General features: G+C 42.9%; 1 protein-coding gene across 1 annotated transcript in view; it reads left to right on the forward strand.

The window, feature by feature from the left end:
* The first annotated feature begins 3,039 nt into the window (after nucleotides 1-3,039).
* Nucleotides 3,040-13,583, forward strand: part of maml2 (mastermind like transcriptional coactivator 2) — a 29,842-nt gene continuing 19,298 nt past the window's right edge. The window contains exon 1 of the mRNA XM_068745578.1: nucleotides 3,040-3,446. Within this exon, the coding sequence (XP_068601679.1) occupies nucleotides 3,048-3,446 (399 nt within the window). The 5' untranslated portion in view covers nucleotides 3,040-3,047. The remainder of the gene's footprint in view (nucleotides 3,447-13,583) is intronic.

Here is a 13,583-nt window from a genome sequence, read left to right on the forward strand (position 1 = left end):
TCGTAGGTTTTACTTTTGTGGCCATTTCTCTTCAGGTAACATTCTAATACATTTCATTGTAAATCTGACCCAGAAATGTGAGTTGGAGGAGGTAAAAGAAGAAGAAAACAAAAAGCGGGAGTACTTTCCAAGGAGTTCAGATATCCTATGTCTTTTCTCTCTTGAGACAATCAACACAAGCTGAGTAGAGAGTAGCATATTTATGTCTTCTGGGATTCATCCATGATGCATGTATTAGGCTTTAGATATGCTGCACGCTACAGCTTTGTCTCTGAAGAGTCATTGTTTCCTGTATGTAAATAATTAATAATAATGCCATATTTGCAATGCATGTTGTTTACAGTTATGCACTTATCTGAGACAAAAGAAAAAGTGCACCACAGTGATGCAACATTGTGCTTTTCTTAGAAAGGAATCCTACCCCAATGAAGATTTGCCAGTGATCGTAGGCCCATAAAATAGCTAGGGAATGTTTTCTAAATTTCTTAGCCTCTTCTGCTTGTTTAATTTTCTTTATGGTTTCATTTCAGTTTGAGCTGTACATTTTGTCTTTGAGAAATTCTCTTATTTACAATATTTCCAAGCAAGAGCCATGTTGTATGTAGGACAACTGCGTGATTAGTTTCTAGTTCGATGTAAGTCCAGTATTTCATTGTGGGCTGGAACCACTTTAGGGTGAATCCCTATTTGATCGTGAAATGAATAATGTGGCCATGCAGTGCAAAATGGTGTTATTGATTTGTTTTTGTTTTTTAAATCAAGATCTATTTCTTAGTGTTTCTACCAGTTTTTTTACTGCTTTTTTTAAAATCATTATTTTCTACTTAAAATGTGAGTCATTTTCACATGGATGCAGCTTTAATTTGTTATGCTGTGAATTTGATGTCTTTTTTTAAATTACAAATCTAAGGATCTGTGTGTGAATTGGATATACTGGCAGTTTGATGTGCACTGCTCAAATCCCTACGCAGCTGAACTGCGGCTCACGAGGAGCGAGGGCCGAGAATGAAACGGAAAGACTGAAGAAAATCTGTCGGCCTCGGAAGTGAGACGGATGTGTAATTTATTATTTAGAGAGACCCGTTGTAAGCAGATGAGATGTGTAAGTGTTGTAGAAGATTATTAGTTTTTGTATTTTAAATGACAGCCTGACTGGGCAAAATGGAATACTCTGCTCAGATCTACTGTCCGACGTCACTGGGTTGACAATACTGTACTAGAAGTGAACTTTTTTTATTTTAACCACTGTTATTTCTACTACTGTAGAGCATTTGCTAATTGCTTGTGTGTTAATTTATTAATTTATTGTGTGTTTTTCCAATTGCGTATAATGCATAAAGAAAAAAACCAAATGAGAAGAACTTTCTCTCTACTAACATTGATGTATGAAAATGGTCTTGATCTTTGGAGCGATGCCATCGTGATGGTAATGTGGTACCGTTGATTTTGAATGGACTTTGTTATTCCTGTATTATGGTAGACAAACTGTCACAGAATAAACCCAGAACTAAAAGTTTGGTGCTCAGGATCCTCTTCAAGTATAAATCACAAGTCGAGCTTTCGGCCAGCCACAATATTATTACCCATTTGTCACCTACGTTGGTGATTTACTTGTTTGTTTCTTGGTGCAACAATTTAATACATTTATCGAATCTTAGTCTAATTGGGCCGAGCTAATAGTTCAATCAAAGTTTTATCTTTCTCAAGTCATGGATTTGCTTCCCATTCTAATGAGTCTAATCACAGCCTATATCTGAAGTTGTTTTGAAGCCCGGTGGCCAAATACTTGGTGAAACTTTCATATATAACTTTCATGTACTCCAATAGGCTTTATAGCAGCCTGATCTTGCACCACAAACCACGACTTGTGAGAGCGCAATCTATTTCCCCTCCTCGTTAACGCGATCACAAGGAGGGGAAACCATAAATAAATATCTCTCATTCTTAATCTTTCCAATAAGCAAACGCATCACAAAATAAATGGAGTGGCCTCTAGAATAAACGAGGCTCCGTGTTTTGGGGTTTGTTTTGGGGGGTGGGGGGCCAACAACTGTCTCTATCCGTCCATTACGCGTTGCGTAATCCTGCCAACAAACAAACTGAACCATCATAACCTCCTCGGCGGAGGTCACTGTTGTATTCCTGCTGCAGTTCGCGTTCCTGTCCACTAGAGCGCGCCTTCGGACCGAGCCACGGTCCACGTGCGCGTCTCACGCCGGTGGAGGAACGCTCGTACAATGAGGGTCTGTCCTTTAGTTCCGCTCCTGCCTCGGTGGGTGCACCACACGGACACGACGATTGTCACTGGACTGGCTGTGTGTGTGTGTGCGTGCGTGTGCGTGAGCTCAATCGGTCTACGCGACGTGCTTCGGCATGTTCTGATTTGTAATCTACAACCCCGACATTAATAATCCGGATGGAAAGAGAAAGGGAGGAAAAACAAAACAAATTAACGTGAGTCTCGAAGTTTGGTCGTTTTGGTGCGTCTTTTACGCACAACATCGTGATTCTGCGCAGTCGGCGTTTCTCCGTGTTTCCTGCTTGCTGCTATAAGTGCGGCTCATTTAACAGCAAAACTACTTGCCGATGCGCTGAGGGGGGGGTCGGGGGGGGTCCGTGGAGGAGAAGTTGTGCGTGCCATGATTCTGAATCGTCTCTTGGATGGAATCTGTCTGTACGCGGAGCTCGAGTCGCGCAACACGCGTGGATCCAATCCGGCTGTGAATTCTCTGATCAGTGTTTTTAATTAATTACAGCCGCTGACGGGATTCTGCAACGATGACAATCTGAAACCCCCAGAGTGAGTTTGTTGTGATTTTATATTATGCGCTTTGTTTTTTATCTTTTAAATCGTCCGTTCGAGGAGCAGCAATCCCGCAAACGCAGTCGGTGAAGTCTTATCTGCTGCGCGGTTCCGTGCGTCGTACAGACCAGAGTAGTCTCTCTCTCTCTCTCTCTCCTCATGGGATCCGAACTGCTTCCCTTCCTCTCGTCCATTTAAACCGCGTGGAGCTCAGCCTCGGTAACCGAGTCGTGGACTTGCGGGAATGGGAGAAGCGACCCCTGCTCAGTCTTCCGCGGGGCCGTTCGTACCCATGCTGGGTGTCGGTTTGGGACCTCTGCCCGGCGGGCCGGTGGCCGCCACTTCACGGGGGTCCGCGGTTCCGCACCTCCACAGCGCCATCGTGGAGCGCCTGCGCGCCCGCATCGAGCTGTGCCGGAGGCACCACTCGACCTGCGAGAACCGCTACCAAAGGGGTCAGGCCGAGAGCTCGGACCGCGAGCACGAGAACACGCTTCACCTGCTCAACATCGTCCAGCAGGGGCCCGGGAGCCGGAAGGCGAAGACCGGCCGGGGCTCGAACCCGCAACAGCCAGAGTACAGCAGGGCAAACGGGGAGCACAATGGCCGTGAGGGCGAACAGAAGATTTCCACGCGTATTGCGGTGAGTTCTGTTATGACACTTCTACTCGACCTATTATTTATCTATTCTTTATTTTCTGCCTAAATTACTTCATGAAAGCTTCCTCTGTTGCGACTCTTGATCAATCAGCAGTTAATTCTCGGTCCAGCCCGACTGATGATCAGAACTAAAAACAGCTGTTTGATTGTTCTCATTAAACGACTCTTTGACATTGAGGGGATGAAACTGGACCACAAAAGCTGAACTGCGTCCAGAGGAAATGGTTTTTGGGGTCATTTGGGCCGCGGGGACGTTTGTGTTTCCTGCGTCTCGGCTGTGCCTCTGAGCCAATCGGAGGGATGCATTCTGTGGCTTCTTTAACCCGTTTAACATGCACCGTTTTCAATATCGATTATTCTGCCGACGTGAATTTCAAAGCGGGCTAAGTGCCGTTTCTCAGAGGTTTTCCTGAAGGAGGGTGTTTTTGTCTGTCCCTCAGAGATCCTGTATTTCGATGCAGCTTTGTGGCCCTGTTTTGATGATTTGCACGACTTTATTTGAATAAATCTTCACCATAATGGATGAAGTTGGCGTGTTTGTCCTCAACAACAGAGCCTTGATAGTAACGCGCCGCAGGGGAACTTCAGCCAGCCTTCCCCCGCTGATGGGAATGGCTTCATGTACAGGATCTGTTAAGCGCACAACAAAGTAAGACACGAGGTTTAGTTTGTTTCCTTTCATCTTTGGGCGCTCAGCATTTAAGCTCTGGTTTATTTTCCACGCAGTGTTTCAGTATAATGTCAACAAGGTGGAAGCTTGCAAATGTTCCTGCCCTAGATTAGCTTGAGATGCTTGATTGGAAAAATAAACGTGTAAAAAAAATATTCTCCCAGTAAACCCCAATAAGTTCGGTGATGGTTGTTCTGTCGGTTCATTATTCCACGGAACTGGAACTGCCTCGACAACAACACGGCATAGGATTAGCTCATACCTTCACCCAAACGTTCACATACAAGAAACGGCCAATGATTTTAAACACGCAGGGTTACGAAGCCACGACGCATTCATGGCTGGCGCGATGCATGGATTGCATTGACTGAATAAAAGCGGTCGGGGAACATCAGTATCATGCACGGTTTAATGTTTACTGATGTGTTGACTCTGGAGTAGCGTGCTCCACATAAAAGTGCTGAGGGCAGCATTATGGGTAGGAGGAAATGAAGTGCTGGTGCACGTCTTTATCAACCCTGGGGTTAATATGCGTTTCACAACTCATGATTGGATGAAAGCGGAACAGCAGCCATTGCAGAAATCATCCTTAATATGTTTGTGCTGCGTCCATCAAGGGGTTAATACCACATAAAATGGTCATAAACTTATTCTATTTGGGGGAAAAAAAAGTTAAGGATTAATATTAAATGAATTGCAGGAAATGTCCTGGGATGCTGAAGTACTTCATGATGCATGGTAGTACTACATTAATACTACCGGTACATTGATCTGAATGTACAGAAGCAAGGCTTCTGTGACGGCCACATGTGGGCATGTTTTCGACTCTTCAGATCGGAATCTGAGATGGAATTGTACACCACGTCAGGGGCAAACAACACAATGGATTATGACGAGCCGGGAGCGCAGAGTGAGCGTCGGTTAACAATGGAGCTCGCTGGGAACAGGTTAACGAAGGAGATTCTCGTAGACGCGATGGGAGAAATGGGGAGATGCGATCCGACTTGGGAAATGATTTTTCACAACGCTTGCATCAACCTGTCTAAAGCGTTTGGCTGTTCATTCGGTGCTGTATTGGATGGTTTTTTTATTTTTTTTGCCCTTCATGCTCTTATCAATACATTCATGCAGCACAAAAGTAGGTCAGAGTAGAGTTTACAAAACACAAGCCCTTTTATTTCATGCTACAGACGTTCAGTTTCATCACGCCAGGATCTGGCAATCACCTCTAGCACAGTTGTGCTGTCTTGCTGCACGCCACATAGCCATGGCCTATTATAACGCATTTAACAAATTGGTTCATTAAGACCCCCCTCTTGAAAGATGTGCCGGCCATGAAACAGTTTGAAGCACAAGACCCCCCCCCCCCCATTTAAATGTTTAGAGCCACTGAATACATTTCCGGCGCGTGTTTACTTTAAGTCAAACAGGCCCTGACAAAGCTGCAGGCAGCAGGATACCTGCTGATTAACTGTCCTGCAGGCTCTGGGGGGGATTTTCATATTTCCCAGTTTTGTTCTAGTGACAGAGCGGCGTGTTGCTTATTGACCACTAGTTAATTTTTTTAATTTTATTTCTTTAAGCAAGAACATGGTCATCTAGTGATCCGAAGCACAAAACCACATAGTTTCAATCTGGCCAAAGAACTGTCCTTTCTTTCCAGATTCCTTGTTAAATGTGTTCAGCTATACAGTAAAGCAGTATTGCCATTGAATTGGGAACACGAGACTTGTAGAACCTTGAACAACATGTTGAAATTGGAGACTGCTGTCAGTTCCATCCCACAAAAAGATAAAAAGTAAAATAAAGCCGAGTGGTTTTGGAGATTATGAACAGGATGGGGAAAACATGAAGGGGGGGGGGTCATGCTTCAAGTGTGTTTTTATGTTTTTGAGAGATGATTAACATGTAAATATAAAATAACTGTCTGGTACAGGTTAAGATTGATCCAGTCAAACATGCAGAATGAAAGTTTTTGTTAACATTAATGTATCAGAAAGTTGATGTTTTCCTGCAAAAGTTAATCTGTGTGTGTTTGTGTGTGTGTGTGCGTGTGTGTGTGTGTGCGCGTGTGTGTGTGTGAGAGACACACAAATTTGTTGCCACTGAGATAATGACCATTATTTGACTAGTGGATTAACATCTTACTCAAATAGCATGATCAAGGAGAAATGCTTGTAGTCATGTGTGATACTACTACTACTACTACTACTACTACTGTGAGTGATAGATGAGGAGTACTGTGTACGTGAGCGTGACTGTGAGGTGGGTGTGTCCTGTAAGTGCTTCCTGGCATCCCCTGTTCGGCTGTTAAACTGCCTGCATCAGAGCTGCCGGTGGTCTGATCTGGCTCAGCTGTGATGTGAAACAATTAGCCCCGGTCCATGGGGGCCACCCACAGTGAGGCCCAACGCGTTACCCCCCAGCCCTGTGGATGTAGACGGTATTCACGTGTGTATCACAGATCCTTCTCTGTTGTCATGGGAAAAACAATATTTGTGTATTATTTTTTTCTCTTGAGGTGTAGCTGTCGGTCGCTGCGGCTGCTGCTCGGCGGCACGACGCCGCTGCAAGCCGGATGTGATTACGCTCGTGTCGTTGTGTAACGCTGTGGCCACCAGATGAATCGAGCATCTCGCTACTTTGATTAAAAGACGTTAAGACAGGTCTTTTATACACTACAGTAAAATCATCTGTTAATCTCCGCTTCTTATTTGGGATAAGCGCTCCTCGTTTAAACACAGCCCCTTTCTATCGCTTTCTACTGATGCATAGTGATGAAGATGGGTCTTTGTTTGTATCCAGATCGCTGGATTAGACCATCTGGATTTCCCCATTTACTTATGATTTGTTTTTGAGAAAGCATCCAATATATCTTAAAATATCCATTCAATTCACCCACCAATAATCACAGTCATAAAGGTGTCCGATGTGCACTCTCATGCAAAACTCATTCTGGATCTGATTCAGAATGAGTTCAGGAAAAAATATTATCAAGATCTTCCTGCCCTCACAGTGATGTGGTTGAAGTTAGCGGTTATTTCATGAGAATTTTCCAGATTCATTCAGGTAAGAATTCCATAAGTATGTTCTTCAAGATTCTTTATTGTTATTATGCTAACATAACACAATTGTTATGATGCAAGTTTGATAAATCTTGCATCCTTATTATTATCCTTATGTTCAAGACCAATCAAACACGAAGAATCGGCTTTGGACTCTTCTCAGATTGCATCTTTTTATGCCTCAAGTATTTGTCATGTCATGCGATGGAAGTCGTGCGACAGTGTTTTCTGGAGACAGTCCTGTGATTTTTCAGCATCAAGTTGATCTACAGAAGCATTGGGAGGTTGATATCCTACACAAGTTTGATGCTGTGGTCTGTCAGTTTCCAGGTAATGACTGCTTCTGGAGGACATTTCTTTGCACAGTATGTTGATATTGATGAGCTCAGTAACTACTGGGTCATCTTCTGGATAAAGCTTGCATGAAACGAAGGCCTCTATTTCCTGGTAAACACGCTTTTATTACCTCACCATGCATGCAAATGGTCCGTTATTGATTGTGTAGTTTTTTTTTAAATTAATAATCTCATTCATCGGGTCCTTATCCAACTTCCCTTCGTCTGAACTGTTTTATCTCTGAATATTTTTGCATTCTCCTGTTTTTGCCACGACTTTAGAAAATTCTTATTGAAATTCCAAGCACTATTTAAAGCAAATGTGAATAATCTGGTTTTACTAGTTGGTGAAATTTAAATCTAAAAAATATTACAGGCTTTGACTGATTATATTTAAGCAAGTAATTTCGTTGTCTTAAAACACAAAGCTCAGCAATCTAGTGTTTGTACGGAAGCGGCAGCGCTGCGTTTGAAACTGCTCTGTGAATCTAGGACATCTCTGTACCTGCCAAGATTTACATATTCATTTTCCTCCTGAATATCGTAGGCTGTTCTTTTCTGGACTAATTTATATTTGTCGAATATGTTCGATGTATAAAACAAAACAAAAACTGCTTACATATATGAACCCCCCCCCCCAAAAAAAAATAAGAAGATAAAGAAGAACATATGAATCAGGGATTACAAACATGTCCAGTCACCCAGCTGGGCAGTAAGAATCTATCTCAGATGAAAGGCATTCTTAGATAATCTGTTTCCAGTTTTTGTTGTCATCCCCAAACAGACACGCACACACACAATCCACCCGGCTGCACGTCTCATGTTTTATTCAGCAAGCCTTTGGGAAAGATGTGTGTCTTTGAAGGCTGCTTCTGAAATCGTGGTGTGTGCCCGTCTTTACTTGCTGTTTTATGAGGATGATCCAGTACAAATGTGTACACAGGCCTCTGACACGTCAGGTGGGCCAGGTAACGGTGTTGCTGCATGAGGCCTGGCCATTATGGTAAAGCTACCCTGTATTTTAGCCGGAGCTACTGCCCATATAGGTTCAAATCCCTTCTCTTAAAAGCCATCTGATTGATGACCCCTAAACCCTGCCTCAGGTCCATGGCATCTATCAGAATGTGCAAGATAACAACTTTACGTTCTGGAAAACGCCTAATGCGGTGCATGTTGCGTTGCAACAACCTGATGAATTCACTAGAAAGGTAAAACAAGTTTTTAAAAAAATGACCTTGTGTATTCTCAAACCTCCAGGAAAGTACTTGTGTGCATTAAATACAAAAACATGCATCATTGCCGGAGGCGTGTGATAGCTTTGCTCACTCCACATGAAATAATCTTTATTCAGAGGGATGTAACCGGTGACTTCTGTTCTTCCTATGGTGGCGGCATTTTCCATGAAATGTTATTGAGTCCTGAGGTGGGAAATATGTAGTGCAGTTAATCCTGAGTCTTAATTCCTGCTCCGATTCAAAAAATGACCCCCAGCAGCACATGCATCTGAACATTTCAGGCATAGAGAGGGTGTGTGTGTGTGTGTGTGTGTGTGTGTGTGTGTGTGTGAAAGGGGCTTTCGACTCTGCAATAGACTTGTGAATATGCATGGTTACTTGTTTCACATTTTGAATATGAATTACCCAGCTATTCAGTGTTTCATCCAAGTGAGCATTTCACTGTGTTGAAATACCTCCGTTCCCAAGAGGTTTGGATTCGAGAGTCCCCACTGTGGATTCCTTTGTTGTTGATTTGGGCTTCCAGCGTGCTTATCGTCATTGCCAGCACTCTGTTTGAATTTCAAGCATTATGTGGACTTCAAGAAAAAAATCCTGTTTGTGCCACTGAAGGCAATGGGGAGTTTTAGGTTGACTAATACATCAGTGTTCTATTGTTACTATTAAATCCATGTGACTAAGGAAGTGAGATTTTGTGGCTTTAGCAAGGCAAACCACTTGGATCACTGTTATATGTACTGTATATTATATATATATATATATATATAATGTCTTCCCCCAGAGAGGCATCATAAAAGTGTCTGTTCCTGGCCGATGCGATTTCTACTACTGTGAGAGCTCTTTGAGGTTTGTCGAGTTTTTCCTGCTCGACTAAAATTGAAGAGAGGGCAGGATTGTGTGCCGAGGAAAAAGAGAGAGAGAGAGCGAGAGAGAGAGGCGGGGGTGTAGGGTAGCGCCTTGGAGTTTCTTTCCACAAGTGCTTTGCGACCCAAAGCTGAAACTGGAACCTTGTGGGAACAAACATGTTCAGGTGCATTTTCTCTGTGCAACATTTTTTGGATGGTGAATTTAGGACACAAATTACACGCACAATGAAAAACACACACACACGTGTTGGTGATGAGGTCGGATAATAGATGGGTGTTTAATTCAGCTTGTTTAATATTCACGTCGAGCACCACCTGAACTCTGAAGGGGTTTCTTTTAAAGATGGCAGCTGTGCCATCAACAGAAGCTTATCTTGAACCGTTCTCACACTTATCTTCCAATCAGCCACCTGATATTCCAGCGTTTCCTGAACTTGTTGTTGCTACTGTTGTAAACAGATCTGATTATCGCTGTTTGCCGATAGGCGCTTGTTGCCATGTTCGCTCTCTTTACTTTGCTCAAATAGCAGTGCCGTGGCTTCATAGGCTCACGCAAAGCCCTGGAATAATCACTCGTCTCACTCTTTGTTTTTTCCTTCAGCGAAACTATTGAGCTCGGAGCAAAGCGGCTTTAATTTTTCAGGATTTGAAACAGCCTATTCTCCTCAGGGTCATTACCCTGTTCAGAAAAATGAGAACGTGGGCTCCTGATGTCATTGGCAAACCCCCCTTGCACCAGAGTCCTGGGTTAAACTGGGAGGAGAGGGCGATGCCAGATCAGAGTTCACACATGTTTACATTACAGCTCAGGATATTTCTCAGAGCCCGGCCAAGCCGCTGAAGTTCCCAGGCTTCAGGGCGCTGAAAAGAGGCACAAGCGTTCCCTTTTCCTTCTCTCGCTCCCAGTCCTGTGCTCTCTGGGGTCCAAGTCATAGTTCAACTCCGTTTCTGCGGTGATGCTGTTCTGTTGTTTGTCGCCGTTCAGTTCTTGGAAATGTTACCTATGTTACATGTATGAATTACATAATTCATAAACGAAGCGATTGCCTTTCTGACATCCTGTTATGGTCATTGTTTTAGGAACTGTTTATTTATTGATGAAGGTAAAGTCCATTATTGCAGCATTTTGTCGCCTTTTCCATTTCTTCGTCTCACCAGCGATAATAAAAACATCACAACTGTCAAACATACCATAAATGTTGTCTCTCTTTTTAATTAAAATGATCCTTAATTTGACAAATGGCAAATCCAATGTTAAATATTTGATCCTTTCAGAGATTAAAAGGTTTTATTTATTGTTTCTTATTTAAAAGCTGACTCGCTGAATATTTGCAGAGTAGTGTTACAGAATTTAAATAAAGATCAGTAATGGCACGACTTCATCACCCTGCCACGGAGCTACGTTTACCAGGATATGCGTCACTGAATTACTGACGTTCTATTACATACTGGAACTGGAAATGTTTATGTTGATCATGGCATCCGTTTTAATATTGTGACTTTGTAACATGTGAATATATAGCGAACAAAAAGGGCAAGGCTGGTGCAAGACTACTTGAAATGAACCAACAGGTTAGCCAATGCAGGAGAAAACAAAGACTAGCCAGAAGTTTACCAGAAAGGTCAATGCAAAGCATCCGGAGCTTCGATCAGCTGAGTTTCTCTTAGAAATGCACACGTTTCCGTTCATGCACTGAGTTTTGACTTTGACTCCGGACAAATTATAGGAATAAATAAATCTGGCTAAACTCTTTTTGTTTGTCAACGGTTGGATAATTTGAGTTCGCAGTAACAAACTTGTCTTCTCTAAATTGCGGCGGCTTCCTGAAACCCGACTTGCTGGAGCTGCCTGTGTGGAGCATCGGGGCTCCAGGTGGAACATGCTGGAGCCGGTTTGGCTTCTCGCCTCGGCTCTGCCAGTGTCAGCTGGGACGGTTGTGTTCGTCCTCTGCTGTGGTTAAGGTGTCCCCATCCTGGGTGCTGGCGCCTCCGTCTTGTCTCCAAGCTGTTGCACGTCCAGCCAGTGAAACCGGGGGATGGAGCGCTGGTCGTGATCAGCGCTCCATTTAGCAGACTCGTGGTTGCAGATGTTCTCATTGGTTTGGTGACTGTATTAAAGTGAATTCTGCTCCTACTCATGGCATACATTGGCAGTTTTCGTTAGCAGGATCACACAAAATCTACGTGATTGGGGAAAATCCATGAGGGTAGCAAAAATGAAACCATCGCCTTGTGTGTCATTTTATTTTTGGCCAATTTGAAATGTATCACATTCTCTTAAATCTCCAAACACCTTGTGTTTTTCAATTCACCTGGTGAATCCAGGTGGAGTGTGTGTTCCTCCTAGAAGATGAAAGGCTCTTAAATGGTTGATAAAGGGGATTCCTTGTTTACATGGGAGCAGCTTTTAGAAAACGCTCGTACTGTTTTTAAAATTCAATCAAAGCCAAATCATGTCTAGTATGACCTTCTCCAGTCGACTGACGCCGGTCTCAAAGATCCTTCTGAAACACTCCTGCTATTTCCATCTGCGTTTGACTCGAAGTGAATGTTTATTTCAAGTTCTGCATCCCATTGTGCGTTCATAAAATAATGCAACTTTAAATCAAAGCTGAACTGAATTGTGCTTTGAAGGGTAAACAGAAAATATTGTTTGCAATATGCTTTTTGAAATACCAAATGTGAGTTTGAAATGCCAGGAATCCGACTTGTGTTCTCGCATGGACAGAGAGCACTTCAGATCCCGATGAATTTATTGTTCTTTTTTTAAAAATGATGGCAAACAATCAAAGTGAATGCTCAATTCCACCGTCTCATTGAGGGAAGAAAAAAAACTGATGCTGCGTTCTTTTCATAGTCGTTTGTGAGAAAGTGGGGGCGTGTGTGTGTGTGTGTGTGTGTATGTATGTACAGGATAACAAGGAGAAAGAGAGTGAAGCGAACATTCCTTTCTCCCTCCCACTCTCCTCCGCCACACCCCCGTTGCTGCTCACTGCCACCCCACCCCCAGTTTCCTTCCTGTGCTTTTTTTAGAGTCCATTGGATGTTTTTTCCCCACATCCGGTAACAACGCCAGCCTTTTTATGCCATAACCGAACAACACAGTGTTTTGTGGTTCTGTTACACACCGGCATGGTCACACCTGATGCACCAACTTCATAGCTGTCTTCACGTGATGGATTGCTTTGATGTTCTGGTCGGGGGGTCATGTACTGAAGAACGTTTTTTGTGTCCTGTAACGATAATATGTTTACTAAAACGAAGATACTGGTTAATAGTATCTCAAGATCAGCCAGATGACGAAAAAGGAACTTGTGATTTTGTCTTGAAATAATTGGTTCCTTGTTTCAAATATAAATATTGCTTGGGGTTTGAACATAACATTCTGACTGGATCTAAATGAGTCTTTTTGTTGTTGTTGTTGTTGTTGTTGTTGTATGAGACGGTAACCACAGTGTGGGACTGCGTGATAACTCGCAAATTTACTCTCTTGCTTATATAATAGGTTGCAGATTCACCTCAAGGGGGAAGAGATGGAAAAGGGTGGCAATAGAAAACGCACAATGATTTTATACTCTGGTGAAGTGAATATAATTGTCTGATTTATTGTTATTATTATAAATGCATGAGCCTAAAAAAATTGCTTTTAAAATGTTGTATTATCCTTTTTATGTCTAAAAAAAGAGTGAAGTCTGCTGCCATGTTTCTTCAGGAGGCGAGAATGGAACACTGCTTGTTGGAATTGTCTTGTGCATTTGTTATTTTTTTATTTCTAGTAGCCAATAGAGGGGAGGTGACAGAAGGGTGTTCAGGTGTTTGCTACATTACATTCATCACTAAATACAATTGCCATTGCACTGCCGCCCCCCAAAAATAGACAGGTCACATTATTTCATTGGACTGCCTTTAGCTTTGATAATAGCGCACATTCACCACAGCAGCTTTCTGA

This window comes from Brachionichthys hirsutus, chromosome 11 (assembly GCF_040956055.1).
Source record: "Brachionichthys hirsutus isolate HB-005 chromosome 11, CSIRO-AGI_Bhir_v1, whole genome shotgun sequence".
NCBI lineage: Eukaryota > Metazoa > Chordata > Actinopteri > Lophiiformes > Brachionichthyidae > Brachionichthys > Brachionichthys hirsutus.